General features: G+C 46.1%; 1 protein-coding gene across 3 annotated transcripts in view; it reads left to right on the forward strand.

Moving 5' to 3' along the window:
• SLC9A3 (solute carrier family 9 member A3) overlaps positions 1 to 26,630 on the forward strand; it is a 95,155-nt gene extending 68,525 nt beyond the window's left edge. The window contains exons 7-17 of one of the 3 annotated variants that reach the window (XM_073548599.1): positions 3,864 to 4,066; positions 4,661 to 4,750; positions 7,711 to 7,781; positions 10,917 to 11,046; positions 12,021 to 12,136; positions 12,891 to 13,020; positions 13,472 to 13,645; positions 16,051 to 16,111; positions 17,805 to 17,912; positions 21,967 to 22,210; positions 26,107 to 26,630. In XM_073548599.1, coding sequence (XP_073404700.1) covers positions 3,864 to 4,066; positions 4,661 to 4,750; positions 7,711 to 7,781; positions 10,917 to 11,046; positions 12,021 to 12,136; positions 12,891 to 13,020; positions 13,472 to 13,645; positions 16,051 to 16,111; positions 17,805 to 17,912; positions 21,967 to 22,210; positions 26,107 to 26,110 — 1,331 coding nt within the window. In that variant the 3' untranslated portion in view covers positions 26,111 to 26,630. Of the gene's footprint in view, positions 1 to 3,863; positions 4,067 to 4,660; positions 4,751 to 7,710; positions 7,782 to 10,916; positions 11,047 to 12,020; positions 12,137 to 12,890; positions 13,021 to 13,471; positions 13,646 to 16,050; positions 16,112 to 17,804; positions 17,913 to 21,966 lie in introns of all 3 variants that reach the window. The other 2 variants (XM_073548600.1, XM_073548598.1) reach the window with 2 other exon arrangements.
• Positions 26,631 to 27,822: the final 1,192 nt, after the last annotated feature.

A 27,822-nucleotide genomic window follows, 5' to 3' on the forward strand; every position in this document is an offset into this window, starting at 1 on the left:
ACCAAATACAAGAAAACACTGATAATGAGAACACGACTACTCCGGCAAAGGTCGGTCACTATAGGGCCGCGGTATGGCTGACTACGGGTCCTTAGATACTATGTGTCACTTAGCCGTCCTGACGTCTAACGGCGAGCTGCTCGATGGTGCTTCGGCATCGCAGCCACTGGGCCCAGCCCCTGAGGATCTGGCGAAGACTTTGGGCGTTCCTACGCCCTGGGGAGGCAGGGGCACAACAGGCCCTAGGAGAGTTCTTTGGCGGAATGTCCCCCAGCGGAGGCAGCGGGGTACCTCGTGAGAGTGGGAGAGTGGAGGCCCCAGCCCCCGAACAGGGACGGGCAGTGGCGATGCTGAGTGGCGGCTGGTAGGCCACCGGCGCAGCCCGAGGGCGTACTAGAAGACCCGCGGACGGCGACGGGCAGGCCCCTACCGCGGACTGGAGCGGGTCGGTGGCGGCTGCAGGCGGCAACGGACAGGCCGCAGCTGCGGGCTGGAGTGGAGCAGCAACGGCATTAAGGAGTAAATTCCTGAATTCCTGCAGTATATTCATACCCAGGGTGACTGGGTGTTTGTTATTGGTTTCCCGCTGGGTCAGGATCACTCCCCAGCGGCTGAGGGATTTGCCACACAGCGTCATCTGCATCCAAACCACTCCGGCGACAGGAACCGGCAGTTGGTTGGTGGCTACCAGACTTATCATGGACCCAAACTGGGGTCTCACTGCCTCGGGAAAATGCTGCCGAAAGTAAGTTGCAGGCATGGTCGTCACTTGCGAACCCGTGTCCACTAGGCACCGTACGGCACGGCCCTCGACCTCTGCCCATACCTCAGGACACTTTGCGACCAGATCTTCGGGACTTCCACCACCCCATGTCGTGGCTTCTGGCTCCAAGTGGCGTCCCCCCAGTCCGGAGCTCTCTAGTTTAATGGCCGCCGGGGTGGGCATCTCCCACGCCGCGGACACTCTCGTGCGAAGTGGCCCAGCTTCCCGCACTTATACCACCGGGGTTGCGAGAGTCAGCCGCTCCGGGCATTGCGAGGCCCCCAGGGCCCCGGGTTTGAACTAGGCCACCCAGTCGTGGCCTTGGCCCTTCTTTTCACTTCGGTCAACTCGCCCCTGATGTTCTTCAGCTATTGTTTCATATCTTCTATCTATTGGGGCTCCCTGACAGCTTTCACGGAGGCTTCCACGCTCCGTACCTTCCCCACGGGGACCGTCAGCCCCTGCTCCTGCTCTCGAGCACGCGCCTGACTTTCCACCTCAGAGAAAGCCATACGCGGGTTCACCCGGACCTGCTCCTGTAATGCCTGCTTTGTCAGAGGGTCTCGAAGTCCAGTCACTAACAGGTCGCGTAGGGTAATGACGATGGATCCTACACCTACACTCACTGGCCACTTTATTAGGTACACCATGCTAGTAACGGGTTGGACCCCCTTTTGCCTTCAGAACTGCCTCAATTCTTCGTGGCAGAGATTCAACAAGGTGCTGGAAGCATTCCTCAGAGATTTTGGACCATATTGACATGATGGCATCACACAGTTGGCGCAGATTTGTCGGCTGCACATCCCTGATGCGAATCTCCCGTTCCACCACATCCCAAAGATGCTCTATTGGATTGAGATCTGGTGACTGAGGAGGCCATTTGAGTACAGTGAACTCATTGTCATGTTCAAGAAACCAATCTGAGATGATTCGAGCTTTATGACATGGCGCATTATCCTGCTGAAAGTAGCCATCAGATGTTGGGTACATTGTGGTCATAAAGGGATGGACATGGTCAGCAACAATACTCAGGTAGGCTGTGGCGTTGCAACGATGCTCAATTGGTACCAAGGGGCCCAAAGAGTGCCAAGAAAAAATTCCCCACACCATGACACCACCACCACCAGCCTGAACCGTTGATACAAGGCAGGATGGATCCATGCTTTCATGTTGTTTACGCCAAATTCTGACCCTACCATCCGAATGTCGCAGCAGAAATCGAGACTCATCAGACCAGGCAACGTTTTTCCAATCTTCTACTGTCCAATTTCGATGAGCTTGTGCAAATTGTAGCCTCAGTTTCCTGTTCTTAGCTGAGAGGAGTGGTACCCGGTGTGGTCTTCTGCTGCTGTAGCCCATCTGCCTCAAAGTTCGACGCACTGTGTGTTCAGAGATGCTCTTCTGCCTACCTTGGTTGTAACGGGTGGCAATTTGAGTCACTGTTGCCTTTCTATCAGCTCGAACCAGTCTGCCCATTCTCCTCTGACCTCTGGCATCAACAAGGCATTTCCGGCCACAGAACTGCCGCTCACTGGATTTTTTTTCTTTTTCGGACCATTCTCTGTAAACCCTAGAGATGGTTGTGCGTGAAAATCCCAGTAGATCAGCAGTTTCTGAAATACTCAGACCAGCCCTTCTGGCACCAACAATCATGCCACGTTCAAAGGCACTCAAATCACCTTTCTTCCCCATACTGATGCTCGGTTTGAACTGCAGGAGATTGTCTTGACCATGTCTACATGCCTAAATGCACTGAGTTGCCGCCATGTGATTGGCTGATTAGAAATTAAGTCTTAACACACAGTTGGACAGGTGTACCTAATAAAGTGGCCAGTGAGTGTATGTCCGTGGGCTGGAGTGAAGTGGCAACAGCCGCGGGCAGCAGCGGGCAGGCCGCAGCAACGAGCTGGAGTGAAGCGGTGGTCCTCTGTCGGTCGGCTTGGCGCCATCTCCCTGCGGTCCACCAAGAGTCTCTCTCCTGTCGCTGTCCTCCTCTCTGGTTGCTGCTGGAGGCTCTGGCTCTCTGACGCCCTCTCAGTCTCCTGCTCCTTCTCTCCCGATCTGCTGACTCACTCTGACTGGCGTCCTCCGCCCCTTTTATACAAGCTCCTCCCCCAACCGTTCTGGAAGTCTCTGCGGTCCATCCCCCAATTCTGTCCCCTGGAAACAAACCCCCTAGGAACCTAGATGATGGTCCCCTTGGTTCTGGCCCGGACACTCGGCGGGGGCCCTTCCTCCTACACAGGGACTTGGATACAGTGAACCTGGGTTGAGTCCATGGTGTAGCTCCTGGCTGGTAGTGTTGGCTTCTCTATCAGGTCCCAGGGGAGCTTTAGCCTTCACCCTTTAACTCCTGTACAGGGATGTGGACTTATATATTGAACCTGGTTGAGTCCATGAAGCTGGTTGAGCTAGTTAGTACTTTAACTGGCTACTCTATCAGATCCCAGGGGAGCCCTGGCCTTTACCCATAAACTACTGTACATGGATTTAGACTTATACCATGAGCCTGGCTTGAGTACATGGAGCAGTTGCTAGCCAATTTAACTGGCTACTCTATCAGATCACAGCGGAGCCCTGGCCTTTACCTTTTAACTGCTATATAGGGATTTGGATTTATATAGTGAACCTGTGTTAAGTCCATGGAGTAGCTGCTGGCCAATTTGACTGGCTACTCTAACTATCAGATCCCGGGGGGGCCCTGTTCTCCACCCTTTACCCTCTGTACAGGGATTTGGATTGATACAGTGAACCTGGGTTGAGTCCTTGGATTGTCTGATGGCCGGTTGGGTTGACTGGCAGGAATAGTCAGGGAGCCAGGTCACAACCAGTGTATACCGATAGGGACAAAACTGTTAGGCAGAATAATGGTTAGTAAACAAGCATCGGGATGTAGATGGATCATCATTACAACCAGGGGGCCTAAGGAAGACCCCAGTTCTGCAATTTGCATTAAGCTCTGCCAGAACAATCAAATGACTGGAGGTTCAGGATCACTAATCGGAATTTTTGGATAAAAGTGGACGTCTCCTGGCTGCTTCTTGTCTTCCAACCCCTGTCTACTCTATGCAGAATTATCTCACCTTTCTTCCGTTCTTAGGTGTGGTCGTGCAGACGTGGATTCTGAACCGCTACAGGATGGTGCAGCTGGAAATCATAGATCAGGTGGTGATGTCGTACGGAGGATTGAGAGGCGCCGTTGCCTTCGCTTTGGTTGCTCTACTAGATGCTAATAAAGTAAAAGAGAAGAACTTGTTTGTCAGCACAACCATCGTAGTCGTATATTTCACAGTCATATTTCAGGTATGTAAGATTTCTGCACAACGTTTGTGTTTTTTCCCGTGCCGCATACGAATAGAAAAAATTTTGGCCAAGGACTTGTGGACCATATTTTTGGTTACAATAACACGTGGACGAATCCAGTCGCAGGTCACGTCTGCTAATAATATCATATTGATACATATTTTTCTGGTCTCGATTAAAGATTTGCATTTTTTTTTTAAATCACTTTCCTTTTTTTTTTGTCTTTTATTTATTGTTTTTTGCGCCAAAGTCTTCAAAATGGCGCATGTTCATTAATTCATGAAGATACAACATGCTCTTTTGCTCCAATTCATTCGCTTTTTTTTTTATAAGTTCCTTTCCATTTTTTTTGTCTTGCGGTATTAGTTGCCAAAATCCCAGGGTGGTGGTGGGGAGGAAGCACTGGAACACAAAACTTTTTACAACTTTTTAAAGACTTGCAAATATTGAATCGCCCACAAACACTTGGATTAAAAAAATCATCAAACAATGGCGATTGGAGAAAAAAAAGCGTGGAATGTCACCCTTCTTTTTTGCATGTTTTGTACCCCTCAATATAAGAAACCTAAATATAATGGTCTCTTTATCACACAGGGATTAACTATCAAACCGCTGGTTCAGTGGTTGAAAGTGAAGAGGAGCGAGCATCACGAACGGAAACTGAACGAAAAATTGCACGGAAGGGTAAGGGATATTTTTTGCAATTTTTTTTATTTTGCTGAGCTTGCAGGATGATTTCCCGAGGAGCCACAAATGAACCGCAGTATTAGAAAAGCCCTAAGTATCCTTTATTGTTAAAGGGGTGGTCGACTGCTGGACGAGCCCTTCTGAATTCCTAAAGTGTCCCAGACAAAATAAAAAACAATCAAGCTGCGTCCTGACCGGTTGTCACAGAAATGACTGAATCCTTGTTCCCAAGGCAGGACGGCTGCGGGGGCAGCTAGCATTAATGTTTCCCAGTAGTTTATTTGTCCCCTCCCCTTTTATAAACAGGTAGGGGGACATAGAATACCGTAATTCTGCCCCTACTGAAGCCCCTCACCCACGATTCCCCTTTCATGGACATTAGAGTATGATGCTTCCAAAAATAGAGTTTAACACCCCCACATCTGCCAGCATGACGCCCCTACAGCCATTACTCAGTATGAGGGCCCCACAGCTCACCATTTAGTACGATGGTCCCCAGGGCCAGCAGCCCACTAAGTATGAGGACCCCCACTCAGTATGAGGGTCCTCTATGTCAGCCTCCCCTCTGTATGAAGGTCCCTACAGCCCCCCCCTCTCAGGATGAGGGTCCCCACATCCTCCATTCAGTATGAGGGTCCCAACAGCCCATACTCTGCGTGATTCACCCCCTACATATGATACCCCACAACCCCCATTACACACAGTGTCCTGGTCCTCACAGCACCCTACATAATATGATGGCCACTCATTATGATGCTACATCAGCCCCCCACCTTTGTCCACAATGACAGCAACCCACTCAGTAGGAGGACCCCACAGCATCAATTCAGTATAAGGGTCCCACAGTCCACACTCAGTATGAGAGTCCCCCACAGCTCACACTCAGTATGAGGGTCCCTCACAGCCCACACTCAGTATGAGGGTCCCCCACAGCTCAGACTCATTATAAGGGTCTACAATGCCAGCAACCCACTCAGTAGGAGGACCCCACAGCATCAATTCAGTATGAGGGTCCCACAGCTCACACTCAGTATGAGGGTCCCCACAGCCCACCACTTAGTATGATGGCCCCCAATACCAGCCTCTTCAGTATGAGGGTCCCCAATGTCAGCCTTCCCTCAGTATAAGGGTCCCCACAGTCCTGCACTCATTATGAGGGTCCCCACAGCACCCACTAAGTATGAGGGTCCGCAGTCCCTCACTCATTATTATTATTTATTTATATAGCGCCATTGATTCCATGGTGCTGTACATGAGAAGGGGTTACATACAAAGTTATAGATATCGTTAACAGTAAACAAGTTTACAATGACAGACTGGTACAGAGGGGAGAGGACCCTGTCCTTGCGAACTTACATTCTGCGGGATAGTGGGGAAGAGACAGAAGGTCGGGGGTGCAGCAGCTCGGGCGGTGATGAGGCGGCAGCTCAGGCGGTGGTGAGGCGGCAGAATGGTTATTGCAGGCTGTAAGCTTTCCTGAAGAGGTGGGTTTTCAGGTTCCGTTTGAAGGTTCCGAGGGTGGTGGATAATCGGACGTGATGAGGCATGGAATTCCAGAGGATAGGGGATATTCGGGAGAAATCTTGGAGGCGGTTGTGTGAGGAACGAATAAGTGTGGAGGAGAGAAGGAGGTCTTGGGAGGATCGAAGATTACGTGAGGGAAGATGTTGGGAGATTAGTTCAGAGATATAGGGAGGGGAAAGGTTGTGGATGACTTTGTAGTTGTAGACAGTGTTACTAGTTTGAACTGGATTCTTTGGGGAATTGGGAGCCAATGGAGGGATTTGCAGAGGGGGAGACAGGGGAGTAGCGAGGAGAGAGGTGGATTAGTCGGGCAGCAGAGTTGAGGACAGACTGGAGTGGTGCAAGAGAGTTAGCAGGAAGGCCACAGAGGAGAGTGTTGCAGTAGTCAAGGTAGGAGATGATGAGGGCATGTACACTCATTATGAGGGTCCCCACAGCACCCACCTAGTATGATGGTCTGCAGTCCCTCACTCAGTATGAGGGTCCCCACAGCACCCACCTAGTATAATGGTCTGCAGTCCCTCACTCAGTATGAGGGTCCCCACAGCACCCATTTACTATGAGGGTCCGCACAGTCCCTCATTCGGTATGAGGGTCCTCATAGCCACTGACCTTAAAAAAAATAATAAACACTGCTCACATCGCCCCATTCCCCCAACGTGCAGCTCTGGTCTGTACAGTGTGAGTACTGATGCTCCGCACCTGTAGTGATGTCATGGCGCCTGCAGTGCACGGAGTCTCAGGCTCACAGGCGCAGGGTGAATAGGTGGGCCGAGCCTGCTCTGCTGCTATGGGTGGTACTCTCCTGCCTTACAGGTACATGGCGACTTGTGTACAAGCAATGCTCCATGGGAAAATGTATGCAAATGAGCTCTTCACCAAAACCAGAGATTCCTTCAAAAAGAATCCTTCCATACAGGTTCACAAAAGAGATCAGAAACCGCAAGATTTCAAGCAGCCTTTTGATTGGACGCTGCTCAGATTGGAGAGATTTCCTTCAGGATCCACTTCATAGAAGTGACTGCACTCTTGTTTTATCCCCAAGGATTTTTCATAAACCCTCTTTAGGTTAAAAAAACAAAACAAAAAAAACCCTAAAAATGCGCTTCATAGGTTTGACCTAGAAATGAAGTCATTTTATGCCATTTTTGAAAAGGATTTTGGAAAAAAAACTTAGTGTGAACAAAGCCAAAGGGTGCGGTGCGTCCAGGCCGAGATTTCGGAGCAGAAACTCTTCAAAACTCTCCAATCAGAATGTCTAGTTTCTCAACTCTTGTGGATTTTTGGAGAGTTTCTGATCCAAAAACTTAGCATAAAGGCTCAGTGTGAACACATCCTCATCCCCACTGATCAAAACTTCTGACATATTTCTGATAGATCAAAAAGTTGTCTAAAAAGTGCAATAATAAAATGATTTTCTGTGTTTCCGGAAGGCATTCGATCACATTTGCTCGGCCATCGAAGACGTTTCTGGGCAGATTGGACACAACTACATGAGAGATAAGTAAGAAAAATATCCACAATATTTCTTTTTATATTAATATTGTTTGCCTAGAGGGATCAGTGATCGGCTTGCAGGGCATGCTGGGAGTTGTAGTTTCTCAGCATCTGGAGACTGTTCTTCATCCCCAGCAATGGATTTTGACACAGTGTCACCGCTTTGGCGCCACCTGCTGTACATTTATAGGTCTGTGGCTATATACTTCGTACCCAGTGACGCGAATATGCGGCCAATTTTTTTTAGGCAGAGAAATTCAGGAGCTGTTTCTTCACTGGAAAGTGGGAATAAAAATTCCAAGTGTGTTGAAATGCAAAAAAAAGTGCAATTCCACAATATATATATATATATATATATATACACTCACTGGCCACTTTATTAGGTACACCTGTCCAACTGTGTGTTAAGACTTAATTTCTAATCAGCCAATCACATGGCGGCAACTCAGTGCATTTAGGCATGTAGACATGGTCAAGACAATCTCCTGCAGTTCAAACCGAGCATCAGTATGGGGAAGAAAGGTGATTTGAGTGCCTTTGAACGTGGCATGATTGTTGGTGCCAGAAGGGCTGGTCTGAGTATTTCAGAAACTGCTGATCTACTGGGATTTTCACGCACAACCATCTCTAGGGTTTACAGAGAATGGTCCGAAAAAGAAAAAAAAACCAGTGAGCGGCAGTTCTGTGGCCGGAAATGCCTTGTTGATGCCAGAGGTCAGAGGAGAATGGGCAGACTGGTTCGAGCTGATAGAAAGGCAACAGTGACTCAAATTGCCACCCGTTACAACCAAGGTAGGCAGAAGAGCATCTCTGAACGCACAGTGCGTCGAACTTTGAGGCAGATGGGCTACAGCAGCAGAAGACCACACCGGGTACCACTCCTCTCAGCTAAGAACAGGAAACTGAGGCTACAATTTGCACAAGCTCATCGAAATTGGACAGTAGAAGATTGGAAAAACGTTGCCTGGTCTGATGAGTCTCGATTTCTGCTGCGACATTCGGATGGTAGGGTCCGAATTTGGCGTAAACAACATGAAAGCATGGATCCATCCTGCCTTGTATCAACGGTTCAGGCTGGTGGTGGTGGTGTCATGGTGTGGGGAATTTTTTCTGGGCACTCTTTGGGCCGCTTGGTACCAATTGAGCATCGTTGCAACGCCACAGCCTACCTGAGTATTGTTGCTGACCATGTCCATCCCTTTATGACCACAATGTACCCAACATCTGATGGCTACTTTCAGCAGGATAATGCGCCATGTCATAAAGCTCGAATCATCTCAGATTGGTTTCTTGAACATGACAATGAGTTCACTGTACTCAAATGGCCTCCTCAGTCACCAGATCTCAATCCAATAGAGCATCTTTGGGATGAGGTGGAACGGGAGATTCGCATCAGGGATGTGCAGCCGACAAATCTGCGCCAACTGTGTGATGCCATCATGTCAATATGGTCCAAAATCTCTGAGGAATGCTTCCAGCACCTTGTTGAATCTCTGCCACAAAGAATTGAGGCAGTTCTGAAGGCAAAAGGGGGTCCAACCCCTTACTAGCATGGTGTACCTAATAAAGTGGCCAGTGAGTGTATATATATATATATTATTTTTTTTTTTTTTTCATTTATTGTGTTCACTATATAGTAAAACTGACCTGTCATTAGGATTCCCCAGGTCTGTACGAGTACGCAGATACCAAACATGTATAATTTTTTTTTTTAATTTGAGTGGTGAAAAAAACCTGGAAATTTGTAAGAAAAAAATATTTTGCTTTTGTCGCCATTTTCTGAGGACCGTAGCATTCTAATTTTTTGTGATCTGGGGCAGGAGAGGGCTTATTTTTTACGCCCTGAGCTGACGTTTTTATTGGCGCCATTTTTGGGTAGATACGATGTTTTGATCGCCTCTTTTTGCGGCCAAAAAAAACGTAATTCTGATGTTTTTTTTTTTTTTTTGCTACGCCGTTTACCGATCAGATTAATTTACTTTATATATTGGTAGACCGGACACTTCTGAATGCAACATATCAAATATATGTATATTTTTAAATTGTTTTATTTTTAGTGCTGTAAAAGAAGGGGATTTGAGCTTTTGTGAAAATTTTAATATTTTTTAAAAATGATTTTTTTTCCTCCAATGTATTTAATAGCCCCCTTAGGGAACTTTATGTTGCGATTGTCCGATCCCTTGTGATATATACATAGCTGGGCTTCAGCACTTAAGAGAAAATCATGATCTATTATGAACACCAGCTGAACGATGCCTTTCACAGGAGTATCATAATAACAGGCACATAGGTCTTCAGCAGACCCCTAGATATCATGGCAACTCATCGGTACCCTGCGATCACGTCACTGGCACGCCAATGGGAGCGTGGAATGACGCACCCCTCTGCATGTTAAATCTCGCTGTCAGAGATTGACAGCGGCATTTAACAAGTTAACAGCTCTGCTTCACCTGGTGCCGTTAAAGGTACATGATGGCTGATTAAATCAACCATCATGTGTGGGGAAAGATGCGGGCTCAGCGTGCGAGCCTGCAGCAAAGTCAGGAACATGACTTTTGGCATACATGTATGTCAAAAGTCGTGAAGAGGTTAAGTAAAAAGTTTTGGAAAGTCATAAAGAGTAAAAAAAATAAAAAATCTAATTTATATCAGTTTGGCAGTGCTATAATGGTAAAGATCCAAAGAATAAAGAACAGAATAAAGTTAACGTAACAATAGAGTGCAGAATTCCAGCTGTAGGGAAAAATGCTTCTTCACATCTGAACCAAAACTGCAGAAAAAAGGGAGGAAAAATGCAGCGAAAAACCCACAATAACCAGAGCAGGTGGCGTATTTTGGCGGTGGGGAAAAAAGCAGCATTTTTACAAGTGAGAACACATGGCCTCAAGGGATATTCGTCTATGAGATATTTAGGGCATTTCTATAGGATGGTTAGTAGGTGCAGAATAAATGAATGCTACACTTACACCGGATCTTTGTGAATGTATTGTACGGTGGTGACGGGGCCCGATGCGGGCCCACTCTGCCGATCGGGCCCCATTCGCCAGTCAGGGCAGTAATGCCCTGAAGGCTGTCCTGATTGTACCCGCGCAGTAAACGATCAGCGACTTGTTGTAACTCCGTGTCATCTGTTTATTTCTAGGATTGCAAAATTTGATGCAAAATTTATGAGCAAAATATTTATGAGAAAATCAGCCCAAAAAACTCAGGACCGAATCCTCAACGTTTTCCATGAGCTGAACATCAAGGATGCTATAAGTTACGTGGCCGAGGTACAGGGCCGCACGTGTTCACTGTCGTTTTCTGGCTTCTCCTTCATTAATGCTCCTTTACATTTGGAATATTTGGTAGTCAGTGTAATCTTTGTTTTGCCTGGTTGTCGGGTGGGGGGGGGGGCTGATTAATAATTTACGCCTGGATGCTTGGATTGGCTTTCTATAAACAGCTCTCTCCTGTTGGTCCTGTGGAGGAACGATACATGGTATTTGGAGCAGACGAGCGATACTTTCTATTACTTTGTTGTTTGTTTGCTCTTTTTCTAATCAAGAACCTAAATACCCACAGCAAAATCTCAGAAAAATCAGGTCTTTGGATTCCCTTTTGGGCATGATACTGTCAATTTTAGCGTTCTAAATTCTTTCTCTTTACGGCTGTTTAATATTTTCCTAGATTGGACTTTTACGGACATGGCGATACCAAATATGCTTATTTTTATAATATCCTTTTTTTAAAATTTCTGAACTGAGATGAAAGGGTTAATTCAAAGTTTTAGAATATTTTTTCATTTTATTTTTATGCTATTATTTAATCCCTCTATGGCACAAATTGACAACCACTTATTATATCAAGGGAAAGGAGAGCGATCAGCACCCGAAATGACACGAGATTGAGGCCTTTGGGATCCCGAGAATGGGGCTCTGCAGCCCAGTCCTGATTGGAGTAGGGGTGTGCATGCTCAGCGTCTGCTCCATTCATCGTCCATGGCTCTGCTGAGTACAGAGCTCGGGTATTTCCCGCAGTACCATAGGCAATGAATGGATCGGAGGTGGAGCAGGTGCCCTTCAGCTCCATTCAGGACAGAGCTGCGGAGACAAATTTTCAGTGTTTCAGAGCGAGCGATCATCAAGGTATTCCCTATCCTATGACTATAATAACTTGATTTTATTCGGGGAAGGGGGTGTAGTGCTTTAAGTTCAAAATTAAAAAAAAAAATAAATAAAGGTTTAATCCTGAGTTCATTCCACAGGGAGAACGAAGAGGCTCATTGGCTTTTATCCGCTCACCGAGCATGGAGAACATGGCGAACGTTGATTTTAGCAGCCCTCGTCCATCCGTGTCAGAACCCTCCGTTTCTTTCTTCTTGTGAGTTGCCTCCTTGGATTTTCCCCTTTTTAAGCTTTGTTACAGAACCACTCAGCATCCAGAATATGTTGTGCAGTTATATGTATGTATAATAGGTTCTATGTGAGATGCATGTCCCTAATGCATCAGCGTCCGCCCTCCCCCCACCTTTGTAATTCCCACAGTAAACATCGTAGGCTCCGGCCACCTGCGGCTTTTGTAATGCATGTCTGGCCTGCCGCTTTTCTATTGGCCTGCCCTCTGTATCTGTGTGATATATTCTGTGTCCTGTGAGTAAAGTGTTGTCAGACTGGAAATACGTGGAGAAGCAGTGATCTTTTATATGCGCCCATGTAACCAAGGAATTCCAGCCAGCGTCATTCATTCAGACTCCAGCCAACGCAGAGCGGACCTCCGAAAACACGGGGAGGTACTGAAAGAGGTGCCCCAGCTTGGTAGACCCCGTTACAAGCTTCATGAACCCAAATTGTGTGAATTTTGTTGCGGATTTATGGGAAAATTTGCAACTTAAAAATAAGAGCACATTCTGAAAAATCAGAAAGGAATGCACAAAACAAGGGTGGAACGACTTTTCCCCCCAAAATAATAAGGGTCAATCATATATTTTAATCTATACCCAAATGGTTAAAAATAAAAAAACCAGTCCTGCAAAAAAAAAAAAAAAAAAAGTTCGGTAATGCGTCACCTTTACGTGAACGCGACGGGGGTTGGATGTTTGGGGAAAGGTTACGACGGCTTCTATTTTGTGTTTCAGAAGAGAGAACGTTAGCGCCGTTTGCCTGGACATGCAAGCTCTGGAGCAACGGAGGAAAAGCGTAAGAGATCTAGAAGACATGATAAGCCATCATACTCTGCAGCAGTATCTGTACAAACCAAGAAAACAGGTACGTGGACGAGAAATACAAAGCTTTTATTACACCCGGCTCCGGGGGCCACGGGTTCTCCTTGTTGTGACTGTCGGATTGGCTTATGCAGACTTCATTCTCGGCCCTTTTTGCTACTGCTGACCGGGCGCCATACAGTAGTAAGGGCAGTAATGCCCTGATGGCGGCCCTGTTCTCAGCCTTGTTTTAGGTACTCGAGGTCTTACCCCCCAGTGAGGCCATATTCTAAAGACATGTTGTAAAGTCACCTTACAATATGGAAAACCCCTTTAAGAGCCTTATGACTAAATAGTGTTTTTTTATGAAAAGTTCTAGTTCTATCACCTTTATCTTTCTAACTTTACTTGTTTCAATAATTTCCTTTATCTACTTTAAAATGTCCAGATAACATTAAAACTTTACAGGTGCACATGACTGTATGATATATACTTATGTTTATGTTTTTTGGCAGCAAAAACACCTCTACAGCCGCCATGAAGTCACAATAGATGACGATGAGGCTCAATCTAAGGAGATATTCCAGAGAACAATGAAGAAGCGTCTGGAATCCTTCAAGACAACTAAATTTGGTCGCAAGCAAACAAAGCATATAAATAAGAACTACAAAAAAGATCGCGGACAGAGGGTAAGAAGAGCTGAAATAGACGGTACAAGTGTCTGTGCGCAAATTTTTTTTTTTTTTTTTTTACACGTTTTAATTTTAAATTCAAGTTAAGAAAAGATTTAGTCTGTGATCTCCATTTCTTCATTCATTCCCTGATCTGCAATACAGGATCTCTCCTCTCTCTGCACACTGATCCTCTCAGCCCTCCTTTCTCCCCTTGTGCTTTCCTCCCTATCTACAGTCTGATATATTTCATCTTTAATGATCAGTAGAGATGAGCAGATATTTTGAAATTGGAAATTGGACAACTTCGCCCAATTGCTCCCCAAATTTTGATTCTCTGCATAAGTACAGCATAAGCCTCCAATTGCCCTGAAAAGATGCAACACTCTGAGGTCTCCTAGAACTGAAACACAAACAAAGTCTTAGTAATGTCAAATTGACCTCAAAATATGGGTAAATGGATAGTATTCAGTAGTAGCCAAAAGCCAGCTTATTACCATGCTGCACCAGCAGACTTTTTAAAATGTAAAAATTATCCAAAAATTATAAAATTTTGGAGGCAGATACACAGCTTTATACACGGCTGGTGAACATGGAAGAAGCTGTAGGTTTTTGACAAGCGGTAGTCCAAAAATTATCCCTGTCTGTGAATTAACAATAGGTTTGCTGTTTGTTGAGTGTAGAAGCAATAGTTCTTTAACAAGCTGTCCAAAAATTATCCCTATTTGTTAAAGGCAAGAGATTTTCTGTTTGGAAAATGAAGATGCAATGGATTTTTAAGGAGTAGTTTTGAGTCTGTTAACCCACACAGGGCACAGTTCATAGCAGAAGTACAGTATATATATATATATATCACCGTGGTAGAAAATGTACAGTATAAAATATGATTGGACAGGTATGTCCGGCTGTGTAGGGCCAGCTCTGACAGCAGAAGAAACTGCACAGAATATAGATGGACATGTCTTTCTGAATGGGGCCAACGATGACCCCCTGAAGATGCGGAGGCTCTGCTAGGGGTGGAGAGGGATCTCTTGGTCAGACATTTGGTTGGCAATCATCTACTCCAATGAGGTGGCACTGTTTTGTACGGCCTGGAGTTCATGCTTCACCACGTAAGAACCGTTGCAATACTCACACTCCGGGCCAATGTCACCACCTTCTTCAAGTGTGTATATTTCTTCACAAACTATTGCAGAATTATATTTAGGATATGTGCCGTGCATTAGTGTCAAAGGTGCTAATAAAGGTCCAGGAAAGGGCCTGACTTCCTACCAAAGTTAGGCCAGAACCTGTGGGATCGTGGCATGCACAGTAGGATCCCACAAGAGAGAGACCAAGATCTCGTGATATCTCTTTTTGTTCTAATCCAGTGTTACTACATACTTTACTAAGCTGATACCGAATGCTAATATCATTACAGCGTGTTACCATTGCGCTCTACTTCCTCCCCACTAATATGCTTGCCAGAAGCGAGGCCAGTTGTGGCCTGAGTTTGGTAGCACTACTGCCCAGATTGATGGCGCCAGTGATTGCTTTGGCTAAGCTGTGAGATATTCTCCCCAAATTGGCTGCTGCGTTCCTTGCCTTGGCTTTTATACAGGCTATGATAGTGTATACCATACAATGTGATGTGATAGCTGCAAGGCATTATAGGGAAGCTTTCCTGGCCGCACCAAGATCATGCCATTCTTCTCTACAGATCGTGTCAAATGCTGGGGGGATATATTTGACGATTCATACAAATCAAATCGGAAATTGCTTTAGTTCGCCATTTCATGAGAATTTTCTAAAAATTTGACACAAATTTGATGTACATTAAATTGATTTGCGCATCTCCAGTCATCGTCCGCCCATGGAGCTGATTTTGTGTCTCTAGGCTACCTTTACTAGCTCTTATGTAAATGCACAGCTTCATTCCTGGTGTGATTTTCCGTTCTTCAGCGCATTAATGATTTCTTCTCTCTTGTGCTGACAGACACAGATGCAGAGGACACAGAGGATTGTCTGATTTCACCCTCACTTTCGCTGCAGTGACATAATCTGTGTTATTCCCTCTTCCTCCTCATGTATTTTCCTCTCTATCTACAATCTGATATGTTTCAACCTATGAAATCTTCCCTTCCTGAAGATTTCGATGGTTATCTCCCTGCTGCTCTCTAACACTAAGAGAGAGTAGTGTGGAAAGCAGACAGAGCTTAGGCAGACAGGAACAGTGTAGTGTCATATCTATGCCAAGAGCAGCAGGACAACCAGCTATGTGATAGAGTTACACAGACTTTACATCTACAGCATCTGTTATATTTATTGAATGTTCTATTCTATTTTTTTACTATAAATGTACAATTTAGCATGACAGCCATATTTCCCATCTGTAACGAGTAAGCATATTCAACAGAAACGTTATATCTTTATTCCTTTTCTAGAGAAGCAGCAGTACGGCAATGCTACAGAATGGGAGTATTCCTCATGAAAACCACATACCTGGTAAACATGGATAAATGTTACTTCCTATTTTTCTAATTATATTGCATTATAGTTATTGTTTTACTACAGTTTATTTATTATAACTTATAATATAGTTTCCTTTCCTTAATTCACGAGGCTAGGGTCACATAGTGTGGAGTTGATTTGGATTTGCAGCTAAGAGATTGTCTACACGTGTCAGATTTATATTTTGCAATTTTGATATGTATTATGCTACAAGATCTATGGCAGACATTAGCACCCATGCATTCCTGCTATTGATGTGCAGCTTGAACTGCTGCAGACCTACAGCTTTTCCGTCTGCTCCTTATTTCCGTGACAGATTTTTCTCAGTGACACCAACAGTTCATGTGGTAGTTACAAACACATGGAGTGGTACAATTGGCTTGGTGGTTACAAACACATGGAGTGGCACTATAAGATTGGTGGTTACAAATACATGGAGGGGTACAATAGGCTTGGTGGTTACAAACACATAGAATGGCATAATAAGCTTAGTGGTTACAAACACATGGAGTGGTACAATTGGCTGGGTGGTTACAAACACAGTGGTGGTCACAAACACATGGGGTGGCACTATAAGCTTGGTGGTTACAAACACATGGAATAGTGCAATAGGCTTGGTGGTTACAAACAAATAGAGTGGCACAATAAGCTTAGTAGTTACAAACAAATAGAGTGGCACAATAAGCTTAGTAGTTACAAACAAATAGAGTGGCACAATAAGCTTAGTAGTTACAAACAAATAGAGTGGCACAATAAGCTTAGTAGTTACAAACAAATAGAGGGGCACAATAAGCTTAGTAGTTACAAACACCGAGTGGCACAATAAGCTTAGTAGTTGCAAACACAGAGTGGCACAATAAGCTTAGTAGTTACAAACAAATAGAGGGGCACAATAAGCTTAGTAGTTACAAACACATAGAGTGGCACAATAAGCTTAGTAGTTACAAACAAATAGAGGGGCACAATAAGCTTAGTAGTCACAAACACATAGAGTGGCACTATAAGCTTGGTGGTTACAAACACATGATATGGTATAATAGGCTTGGTGGTTACGGAGTGGCACTATAAGCTTGGTGGTTACAAACACAGAGTGGAACAATAAGCTTGGTGGTTACTTACAAAGACATGGAGGGGCAGTATAAGCTGATTGTTGCAGGTCGTAATTGGTGGTATCAAACACTTAAATGTTGACAAGCTTAACTCTTTTGCTCGCTTTTGAACAATTTGAGACTATGGACCGCATGATACTCTTCAAGTCTAGTTGCATCTGAAGTAGCTGAGATCTGTCACTAGTCCTGCAGCACCACTGTAGATCTCTTGGAGACTACCCCACCCCAGCCTGCCCTACCTGGTCATATCTTGCAGAGCTGGATGGGCCACAGTTCATAGCCCCGTGCCTTGGTGGGTCCCCATGAGCGCTGGGCTGTCGTCACATATACAGCCTGGTATATTCTGCCTTCCAGGAGTGCCAGCTTTTGGCTTCCTGCAGATGCCATAGTAACTAAGCCACCTACTATGCAAAGAGAATGCAGCAATTTGTATAAATGTATGAAAAACTTTTTTCATCAATATTTCAGATTTCTTCTCCTTCAAGTGTATGATGTGAGAACATATCTGACTATTCTAGCACAGGGTAACACTGTACAACCCTGGAATTGTAAGTTTATTCTACATTTCTTCTTTTCAGAAATGGACCTAGGTCCGGAGGATACTGCGGAGTATGATAACCAGCTTGATGGCACGATCACATTTTTAGCAAAAATAACAGAAAGAGGAAAAACAGAACCAGCACTTGGTAATATACTCTTTATTTCTATGCATTATTATTGAAGGCCCATGCAAAGAATTATTTAAAGGGAATTTGGTGCACCTCCCAACTTTTAAACACAGGGAGAGGTACATGTATTGTGGAATGTACACAGAAATAATGCCCCTACTGATGCCCCTTTGTGTTCTCATCCAAAAAGAAATCCCTTCCACAGCCCCCATACAGTATGATAAATGCCCCCCACATGCTGGTGTCAGTGTCCGGACTTATGGACTGTCAATAAAACCTCCCGATGAACCATGTATGGCGAAATGCGTCAACATTTACAGATTGCTAGCTGTATGGGGTTTATACATCTGGTTTTGGGGTGATGACCTCACTGGTGCTTGTGGCAGATATATACCTACTAGATGGAGGCCGGTTGCTATCACATCGGGAGGGCGGTAATGTCACGATGGCGGCAGGCTTTGCAGCATTGAGAATCTCTCCCCCCATGTGCTCACCCACCTATTCACTCTCTTTCCACATGTGCTGACTTCTCCCGTCTGTGATCTCTTCTTTGACCTGTCTACCCCATGTGCTATCCCCCTTGTCTGCTGTCTCTCTCCTTCCTGTGCTGTGTTCTCCCCTCATGTGCTGTCCCTTTTGAGCTGTCTCCCCCCTGTGCTCTGTCTCTCTCACCCCTGTGTCTGACCGTGTACAGAGCATACCGCATCTCCTGGGCAGGGGAGGAAGCAAAAGACAATACTGACATTACAGCAGGAGATCGCAGAGGATGCATTTGTGAGGTAAAATATTGTTTAAAAACAGTCAGTGAAATATTTTACATCACAAAATAAATCCTCTGTGATCTCCTGCTGTAATGTCAGTATTGTCTTTTGCTTCCTCCCCTGCCCATGAGCTGTAGCATGTTCTGTACACGGTCAGACACAGACAATTTTTAAAATGAACTTTCATTCATGGGAAACGCCCCTTAATGTGACCGGCTTCCTCTGCCTGTAGACACGTCGCGCATCTGCTGCTGGGATCAGCCGAATGATTCACTGCGCCTGCGCAGAATTCATGCAGGCGCAGTGCGACGGTGTTCCGCTGGTGGTACCACGCAAGAGGCTGCGTGAGTGTGTGAGTCTGAGTGTGTGTCTGAGTGTGAGAGTGTGTGTGTGTGTGGTGCGGCGGTGTTCCGCTGGTGGTACTGCACAATAGGTTGGTACCAGCAGCAGTTTCCACATTGAGACACCATCACCTGGGTGTCCCAATATGGCGGTCGGTGAACTTCCTCCTCTGTCCTCTGGACAGAACAGGAAGTGAAAACATTACAAGGCAATTATAGAAATAGATCATGGATGGGATGTGTACCCAGTTCACATTTTTTGACTACTAGGATACTATAGGGTTTCCCGTGTATAGTCATTGGTGAGCGGATGCGCCTATCCTGCATCTTTTCTTTAGGGTGCCAACCTCTGCAGCTAGGTAGGGCATTTTGTAGGGTGTATCCATTACAGGGAAAGCAAATCACATCATATTATATTTTGAGTTGTGCTCGTCTCTTGGCGTGCCCTCATTTCCTTGGTCATGTATTGTACATCTTATAGGGTATTGTGTGCCAGTTGTTTTTGGTGTATTAAGTGAAATGTTTATTTGTGCTGTTCAAATAAAAATATATACTTTAATAGGGTTTTTTTTATGTAATATTTTGCATATACTCTCGACTTCCCAACTGCTTTTTGTTAGTATAAATGCCTCCAAACACAATATGATATCCCAGAGTGAAATCCTCCACACAGTATATCCCTGCAGAACTCCCCCCACACATAGTATGATGCCTCCACAGTCCCCTACACAGTAGGAAAGCCCCTACAGTCCCCCACATAGTATAATGGTCCCATTGCCTTCCATAAGGTATGATGGCCCCTACAGGCCCATATATAGTATAATAGCCCCTACAGCCCTCCATACAGTATAATGGTCCCATATCCCACTATACAGTATGATGCCCCAACAGTCCCCCACACAGTATAATGGACTTCCATACAGTATTTTGGCCCCTACACAGAATGATAGCCCTACATCCCTCCATAAAATGTGATGGCCCCTACAGGACCCTATACAGTATGATGATCCCATAGCCCACTATACAGTATTATGGCACCTACAGCCCTCCAAAGAGTATGATGGCCTTCCTAACTCTCCATACAGTATGATAAATACCCTTCACACCCAATACGACTCCCCACTTTGAATTCTCCCACACAATTTCCCCCCACAGAACCCCGTCACACAGTATGATGCCTCCACAGTTCCCCACACAGTAGGATAGCCCCACAGACCCCCATACAGTATGATGGCCTGCATAACCCTCCATACGGTATGATGGCCTGCATAACCCTCCATACAGTATGATAAATACCCCCCTACACACAATATAATACTCCACAGTGAATTTCCCCACATTATATATCCCCACAGAACCCCCCCGTCACACAGTATGATGCCTCCACAGTTCCCCACACAGTAGGATAGCCCCACAGACCCCCATACAGTATGATGGCCTGCATAACCCTCCATACAGTATGATAAATACCCCCCTACACACAATATAATACTCCACTGTGAATTTCCCCACATAATTTATCCCCACAGAACCCCCCCGTCACACAGTATGATGCCCCCACAGTTCCCCACACAGTAGGCTGGATCCACAGACCTCCATACAGTATGATTCCCCCCACAGCCTCTGCAAATAATGACTGCCAAAATATAAAAAACAACTCCCCTCTCCCCATTCCCCTGAATGTGCTGTATTTGTCAGTGCAGCATGTGAACTGAGGTTATGGACAGCAGGTGCGATCTAGAGATGTTATCGCGTCTGCTGAGCAGAGACACAAAAGCTGAATGGTGGAAGAAAGAACTAACAACTCCCAAACCATCATTGTATACAACTCAGGAGGCAGATACCATTGACATTAGAATGCTGTGTGGAAGGGGGTTAAGGGAAAGGTGCTGCTCCGTACTAGGTCCCTCACGAGCCCCATAATATCTATATACAGTAGATAACTAACACTGGATCCACCATTCACAATAGGTGATGTCACAGCTCACCTCCTCCTCTTGTACAATGACTGATAACACCTCTATATACAGTAGATAACACAGGATCCACCATTCACAATAGGTGATGTCACAGCTCACCTCCTCCTCCTGTACAATGACTGATAACACCTCTATATACAGTAGATATTAATACAGGATCCACCATTCACAATAGGTGATTCCACAGCTCATCTCCTCTTGTACAATGACTGATAACACCTCTATATACAGCAGGTAACACAGGATCTACCATGCACAATAGGTGATGTCACAGCTCACCTCCTCCTGTATAATTACGGCTAATACCTCTATATAGAGTAGATAACAGGATCCACCATTCACAATAGGTGATGTCACAGCTCACCTCCTCCTGTATAATTACGGCTAATACCTCTATATAAAGTAGATAACAGGATCCACCATTCACAATAGGTGATGTCACAGCTCACCTCCTCCTGTATAATTACGGCTAATACCTCTATATAAAGTAGATAGCAAGATCCACCATTCACAATAGGTGATGTCACAGTTCACCTCCTCCTGTATAATTACAGATAATGCCTCTATATAAAGTAGATAACAGGATCCACCATTCACAATAGGTGATGTCACAGCTCACCTCCCCCTCCTGTACAGTGACTGATAACACCTCTATATACAGTAGATAACACAGGATCCACCATTCACAATAGGTGATGTCACAGCTCACCTCCTCCTCCTGTACAATGACTGATAACATCTCTATATACAGTAGATAACACTGGATCCACCATTCACAATAGGTGATGTCACAGCTCACCTCCTCCTCCTGTATAATTACTGATAACACCTCTATATACAGTAGATAACACAGGATCCACCATGCGCAATAGGTGGTATCACAGCTCACCTCCTCCCCCTCTATCACTCTTAATTCAAATGCATTGTCACTATTCGCACAAATTAAGGAAACTTTTTGCAAAACTAACACCTACATCATTCGTAATTTCAGGAATTGATAACCCGGTGTTTTCAAATGAAGATGAGAAGCACGTGGGGTTAAATCGAACGCCCTGGCTGAGCAACGAAGACGCCGTCGTCCCATCCCAACGGGCTAGACTACAGATCCCTTATTCTCCAGGCAACTTTAAGAGGCTGAGTTCTTTCCGTATCAGCAACCGATCCATGGATTCCTCTCTGGTAAATGATGGCACACAGGAGCGACCTCGGGCGTTCCTGCCGGAAGCAAATAACATGTAAGAAGGCTTATTATATAAAGCGTCTCTGATCCATGAGGAGCCAGGTGCACGTTCACACTCCTCCAGGAGAAGAAAACCAAATATCCGAGCCACAACCAATCCGGAAATGGAGACGGATGATTATATAACTGATAGGAGTTCATCTTTTTATCCTTTTTTTTTTCCTATGAAGCATCGCCTGTAAATAAGTCTCCATATACCACTTGGGTCTCTTCGATAACACCCAGGACTCACCCCCAAAAGGGCCAAATGTCACTGATGAATCCATTCCCTGGCCAGTGTATTGTTAATAGATCTTTACATTTCTTTTTGGAAGCACAAGAAAACTGAATTTACAGCATTAATGTCCGTAAACGTACACGTAAATCTGCGGAATGGGGACGGTAAAGCATCATGAGCTGTGTCTGTCTCATTCACCGGACTGATAATGCCGTTATACAATCACCTGGATTGGAGTTAGCGCCTATCCTGGCTACTCACCCCCTTAGATGCCACAGTTCATCCTGACCGTGGGACTTAAGTGGTTCATCAGATAAAGGAAGCTCCCGATGCAAGAATATTGGTGCCGCTAACACATAAGTGCAGGATGCCAATGGTTTCCATGTCCTACAGGGGACTGACTATTCGGTGAGACACAGGAAAGGTACCGGGGATAAATTGGGAGATACACTGGAGCAGTATATGAGGGACACCGGAGGAGACACAGGAACCATATGGGAGGATGGGTGAGACACTGGAGAGATACTAGGGGGTAGTACAAGGGGACACCAGAGCGATACATGGGGGGCCATCGGGGGAGAAAGTGTGGGAGGATACCGGGGCAATGCAGAGAGGAAGTACAAGGGGACACTGGAGCGATACAGGGGGGGACACTGGGGGAGACAGTGTGGTAGGATACCGGGTGAGACACCGGAACAATATAATGGGAAAGTACAAGGGGACACTGGAGCGATACGGGGGGACACTGGGGAGACAGTGTGGTAGGATACCGGGTGAGACACCGGAACAATATAATGGGAAAGTACAAGGGGACACTGGAGCGATACGGGGGTCACTGGGGAGACAGTGCGGGAGGATCCTGGGAGAGACACCGGAACAATACAGAGGGGAAGTACAAGGGGACACTGGAGCAGTACAGGGGGGACACTGGGGGAGACAGTGTGGTAGGAAAGTGGGAGAGACACCGGAACAATACAGAGGGGAAGTACAAGGGGATACTGGAGCCGTACAGGGGGGACACTGGGGGAGACAGTGCGGTAGGATACCGGGTGAGACACCGGAACAATATAATGGGAAAGTACAAGGGGACACTGGAGCGATACGGGGGGACACCGGGGAGACAGTGCGGGAGGATCCTGGGAGAGACACCGGAACAATACAGAGGGGAAGTACAAGGGGATACTGGAGCCGTACAGGGGGGACACTGGGGGAGACAGTGTGGTAGGATACCGGGTGAGACACCGGAACAATATAATGGGAAAGTACAAGGGGACACTGGAGCGATACGGGGGGACACCGGGGAGACAGTGCGGGAGGATCCTGGGAGAGACACCGGAACAATACAGAGGGGAAGTACAAGGGGATACTGGAGCCGTACAGGGGGGACACTGGGGAGACAGTGTGGTAGGATACCGGGTGAGACACCGGAACAATATAATGGGAAAGTACAAGGGGACACTGGAGCGATACGGGGGGACACCGGGGAGACAGTGCGGGAGGATCCTGGGAGAGACACCGGAACAATACAGAGGGGAAGTACAAGGGGATACTGAAGCCGTACAGGGGCGACACTGGGGGAGACAGTGTGGTAGGATACTGGGAGAGACACCGGAACAATACAGAGGGGAAGTACAAGGGGACACTGGAGCAGTACAGTGTCAGTGTGGGTGGTCAGGAGCCGGAATCTCCAGGAGTGCACCCTCTGGACCGTCGCACCGAGGGGCCCCGGGCGAGCTGCCAGGTGGAACCGACCCCTATACAGGGACCGTTAGGAGCAGGCCCAGGCGATCGAGTACCACGGTAGCCGGTACCGAGAGGGGCGGCTCAGGATGGACTGGAATAGGACAGTGGGACTGAAGTGTAGGACGGCAGGACTGGAACAGGAACACCGGAGGCAGGACTGGAGTAGGACGGCAGGACTGGAACAGGATGCAACAGGACACCGGAGGCAGGACTGGAGTAGGACAGCAGGACTGGAACAGGAACACCGGAGGCAGGACTGGAGTAAGACGGCAGGACTGGAACAGGATGGAACAGGAATACCGGACGCAGGACTGGAGTAGGACAGCAGGACTGGAACAGGAACACCGGAGGCAGGACTGGAGTAGGACAGCAGGACTGGAACAGGAACACCGGAGGCAGGACTGGAGTAAGACGGCAGGACTGGAACAGGAACACCGGAGGCAGGACTGGAGTAGGATGGCAGGACTGGAACAGGATGGAACAGGAACACCGGACACAGGACTGGAGCAGGAACACCGGAGGCAGGAGACGGAGGAAAGAGGAACACTGGAGCAGGACTGAGAATAAGTTAGCGAACACGGAAGACAGGCTGCGAGGCTGCTGCGGGAAACACTGAGGACGGCACCGAGAGACTGTAGAGAGCACAGGAGGAAGCAGGGCCCAGTATGCAAGGTAACACAACAATCAGGCGCCTCCCTCAGGGTCCGAAGGTGCTTCCGGGTCAGGGCACAGCCGGAGCACAAGAAGCAGCAGGGAGGCGCGGCCTTTGGCGCATGCGCATTGCATGCAGGGATGGCGTCGGCCGTGAGCCCGTCAGAGGTGACTGCCGTGGCCGTCGGGTGGAGAGAGGCTGCGGCGTGGGAGCGGAGGCCGGCTGTGGTGTGGGAGCGGAGGCTGGGTGAGTATGACGGAGCGGTGTAACAGTCAGGGGGGAGACTGGAGAGACATTGTGGTAGGATACCGGGAGGGACACCGGAGCAATACAATGGGGAAGTACAAGGGGACACTGGAGCGATACAGGGGGGACACTGGGAAGACAGTGTGGTAGGATACCGGGTGAGACGCTGGAACAATACAGTGGGAAAGTACAAGGGGACACTGGAGCGATACAGGGGGGGAGACACCGTAGCGATACAGAGGGGAAGTACAAGTGGACACTGGTGCAGTGCAGTGGGGACTTCGGGGGGAGACAATATAGTAAGATACCACATGAGACACCAGAACAATACAGTGGGGAAATACTGGGGGGGACACTGGAGCGTACAGAGGGGACACCGGGTGAGACACCGGAACAGTACAGTTGGGAAGTACAAGGGGACACCAGAGTGATACAGGGGGACACTGGGGGAGACAGTGTGGGAGGATACCGGGTGATACACCAGAGCGGTACAGGCTAGATACCAGGGGAAACACCAGAGCGGTAGATCTGTCATATAGGCAGGACGCATTAGTCTTTTGTAAACTAGTAAAACAGTGACAGGCCTAATACACTGCGATACAAAAGGTATTACAGTGTGTTATCCAAATGAACCAATCACAATATCAATTCCCTAGTTCAAATTAAAAAATAAAATAAGGTATATAGAAAACAAAAAAAAAATCCAAAGTAGACAAAAACTGACAAAGTTGATATGGTAAAAAAAACAGTAAAATCCGGTCTCCGTCCTCCCCAAAAATGAGAATTAAAAATATTCAAAAACTACATTTACTTGTGCAAAAGCAATCCTACATAAACCGACAGAAAATTCTGGCCATGAAGAATGGAAAGGTGGCTGCTCAGGTGCCGCGCTCTATTCATTCCTAGAAGCATTCCGGGGATTTCAGTTCCATGGAAACATAACAATTGTACCAGACAGTTTTCTTTTTACAGTCTCTTTGTTATATATGTGTTTTTTATCTTTTTTTTACGTGATGTTTTCTTCTACATACAGGTGAATTCACCTCCAATATCCAATGTGATTACACTGGAATAAAAGAGAAAAGTACTGTCTAGAAAAAAGGGAATGGATACTTGCTCCCAAGTTGTAAAAAAAAAAAAAGTGAAATTAGTTTATGTTTGTCCATAAACTTCAAGTTACTAAGATTCCTGATTACAGAGTGTTATAATGTTATATAAGAATGTTTTCAGCCCCTGATCTCAGTAAATAATCGTCGTATGGTGTATTTATATAATGTGCCCTAGAAACTGTATCCGGGGCACAGCTAGGACTGAAGGGAAAGGGGAACACAACTCTGCTGCTTCCCAGTTCCCCTCCCCTGTATATACTGTATCTGCTGCCCATTTAGTCCAGGTCTGCAATGTTCTGTGCAGCTTCTTCTTCCTTTTCCCACGTCGTCCTCATCATAATTGACAAAGTAACTTTATTGTACATGTCTCCCTGAGTTTGGAGATACCTAACATGTCTATGTTTTTAATATTAGATAACTTTTATTCAATAAAAAATTCATTTATTTATGTGTCTATTGTAGCTTTGTTTTGTTCTTATTAATTTTTACCATTTTTTTCCATCGGTATTTTTCTTCTAAACCTATTCTTTAACTTTACTAGGATGTCGTATGTCTATGTATTCAGAGGAAGGTTCTACTTCCCTATGTTCATTAAACAGGTACAAGTATGTTGATTGACTCTTTTTAAATACATCCAGAAATAGTAAATTGTAGAATTTAAAAAGTAAACATTATTCTGTATTTGCCCAAAAAGGAGATTTGCAGGACTCTGGTCAGGCAGCCGTGAGCTAAAAATGTGTATGTTGGTCTGAAGTCCTATGAATTATTCTGCTCATCTCTAGTGAATAGTGAAGTGAGTACATTTTAATTTAATGATGTGAAATTATTATGACTGGAGGCGGAGATTCAACAGCAGCAGAGAGGAGGTACATTGAGGAGCAGCCAGTGAGGTTAGATGGATGGAGATTCAGTAGCAGGGAGGAGTTATACTGAGGATCAGTCAGTAAAGATAGATTGGTGGAAAGTCAGCGGTAGCAGGGACACTGAGGATCAGTTAGTAAGGGTAGATTGGTGGAGATTCAGCAGTAGCATCGAGGTGGAACACTAAAGAGCAGTCAGTAAGGTTACATTAGTGGAGATTCAGCAGAAGTAGGGAGGTTGAACACTGAAGAGCAGTCAGTAAGGTTAGATGGGCGGAGATTTAGCAGCACTGAGAAGGGCCATTGAGGAGCAGTCAGTAAGGTTAGATGGGTGGAGATTCAGCAGCAGGGAGGAGAGACACTTAGGAGCCATCAGTAAGATTAGACAAGTGGAGAAGTAGCAGCAGCAGAGATGAAAGATATTGAGGAGAGGTCAGTAAGGTTAGATGGGTGGAGATTCAGCAGCAGAGAGATGGGTCAATGAGGAGCAGCCAGTAATGTTTGATGGGTGGAGATTCAGCAGCAGAGAGGAGGGTCAATGAGGAGCAGCCAGTAAGGTTTGATGGGTGGAGATTCAGCAGTAACAGGGAGGTGGGACACTGAGGAGCAGTCAGTAAGATTAGATGAGTGGAGATGTATCAGCAGCAGAAAGGAAATATATTGAGGAGCTGTCAGTAAGGTTAGATGGGTGCAGATTCAGCAGCAGAGAGGGGGGACAGTGAGGAGCAGTCTGTAAGATTAGATGAGGGGAGATGTAGCAGCAGGGAGGAAAGATATTGA

The sequence above is a fragment of the Dendrobates tinctorius genome, unplaced genomic scaffold (genome assembly GCF_039654945.1).
Source record: "Dendrobates tinctorius isolate UK_male_01 unplaced genomic scaffold, ASM3965494v1 ptg000157l, whole genome shotgun sequence".
NCBI lineage: Eukaryota > Metazoa > Chordata > Amphibia > Anura > Dendrobatidae > Dendrobates > Dendrobates tinctorius.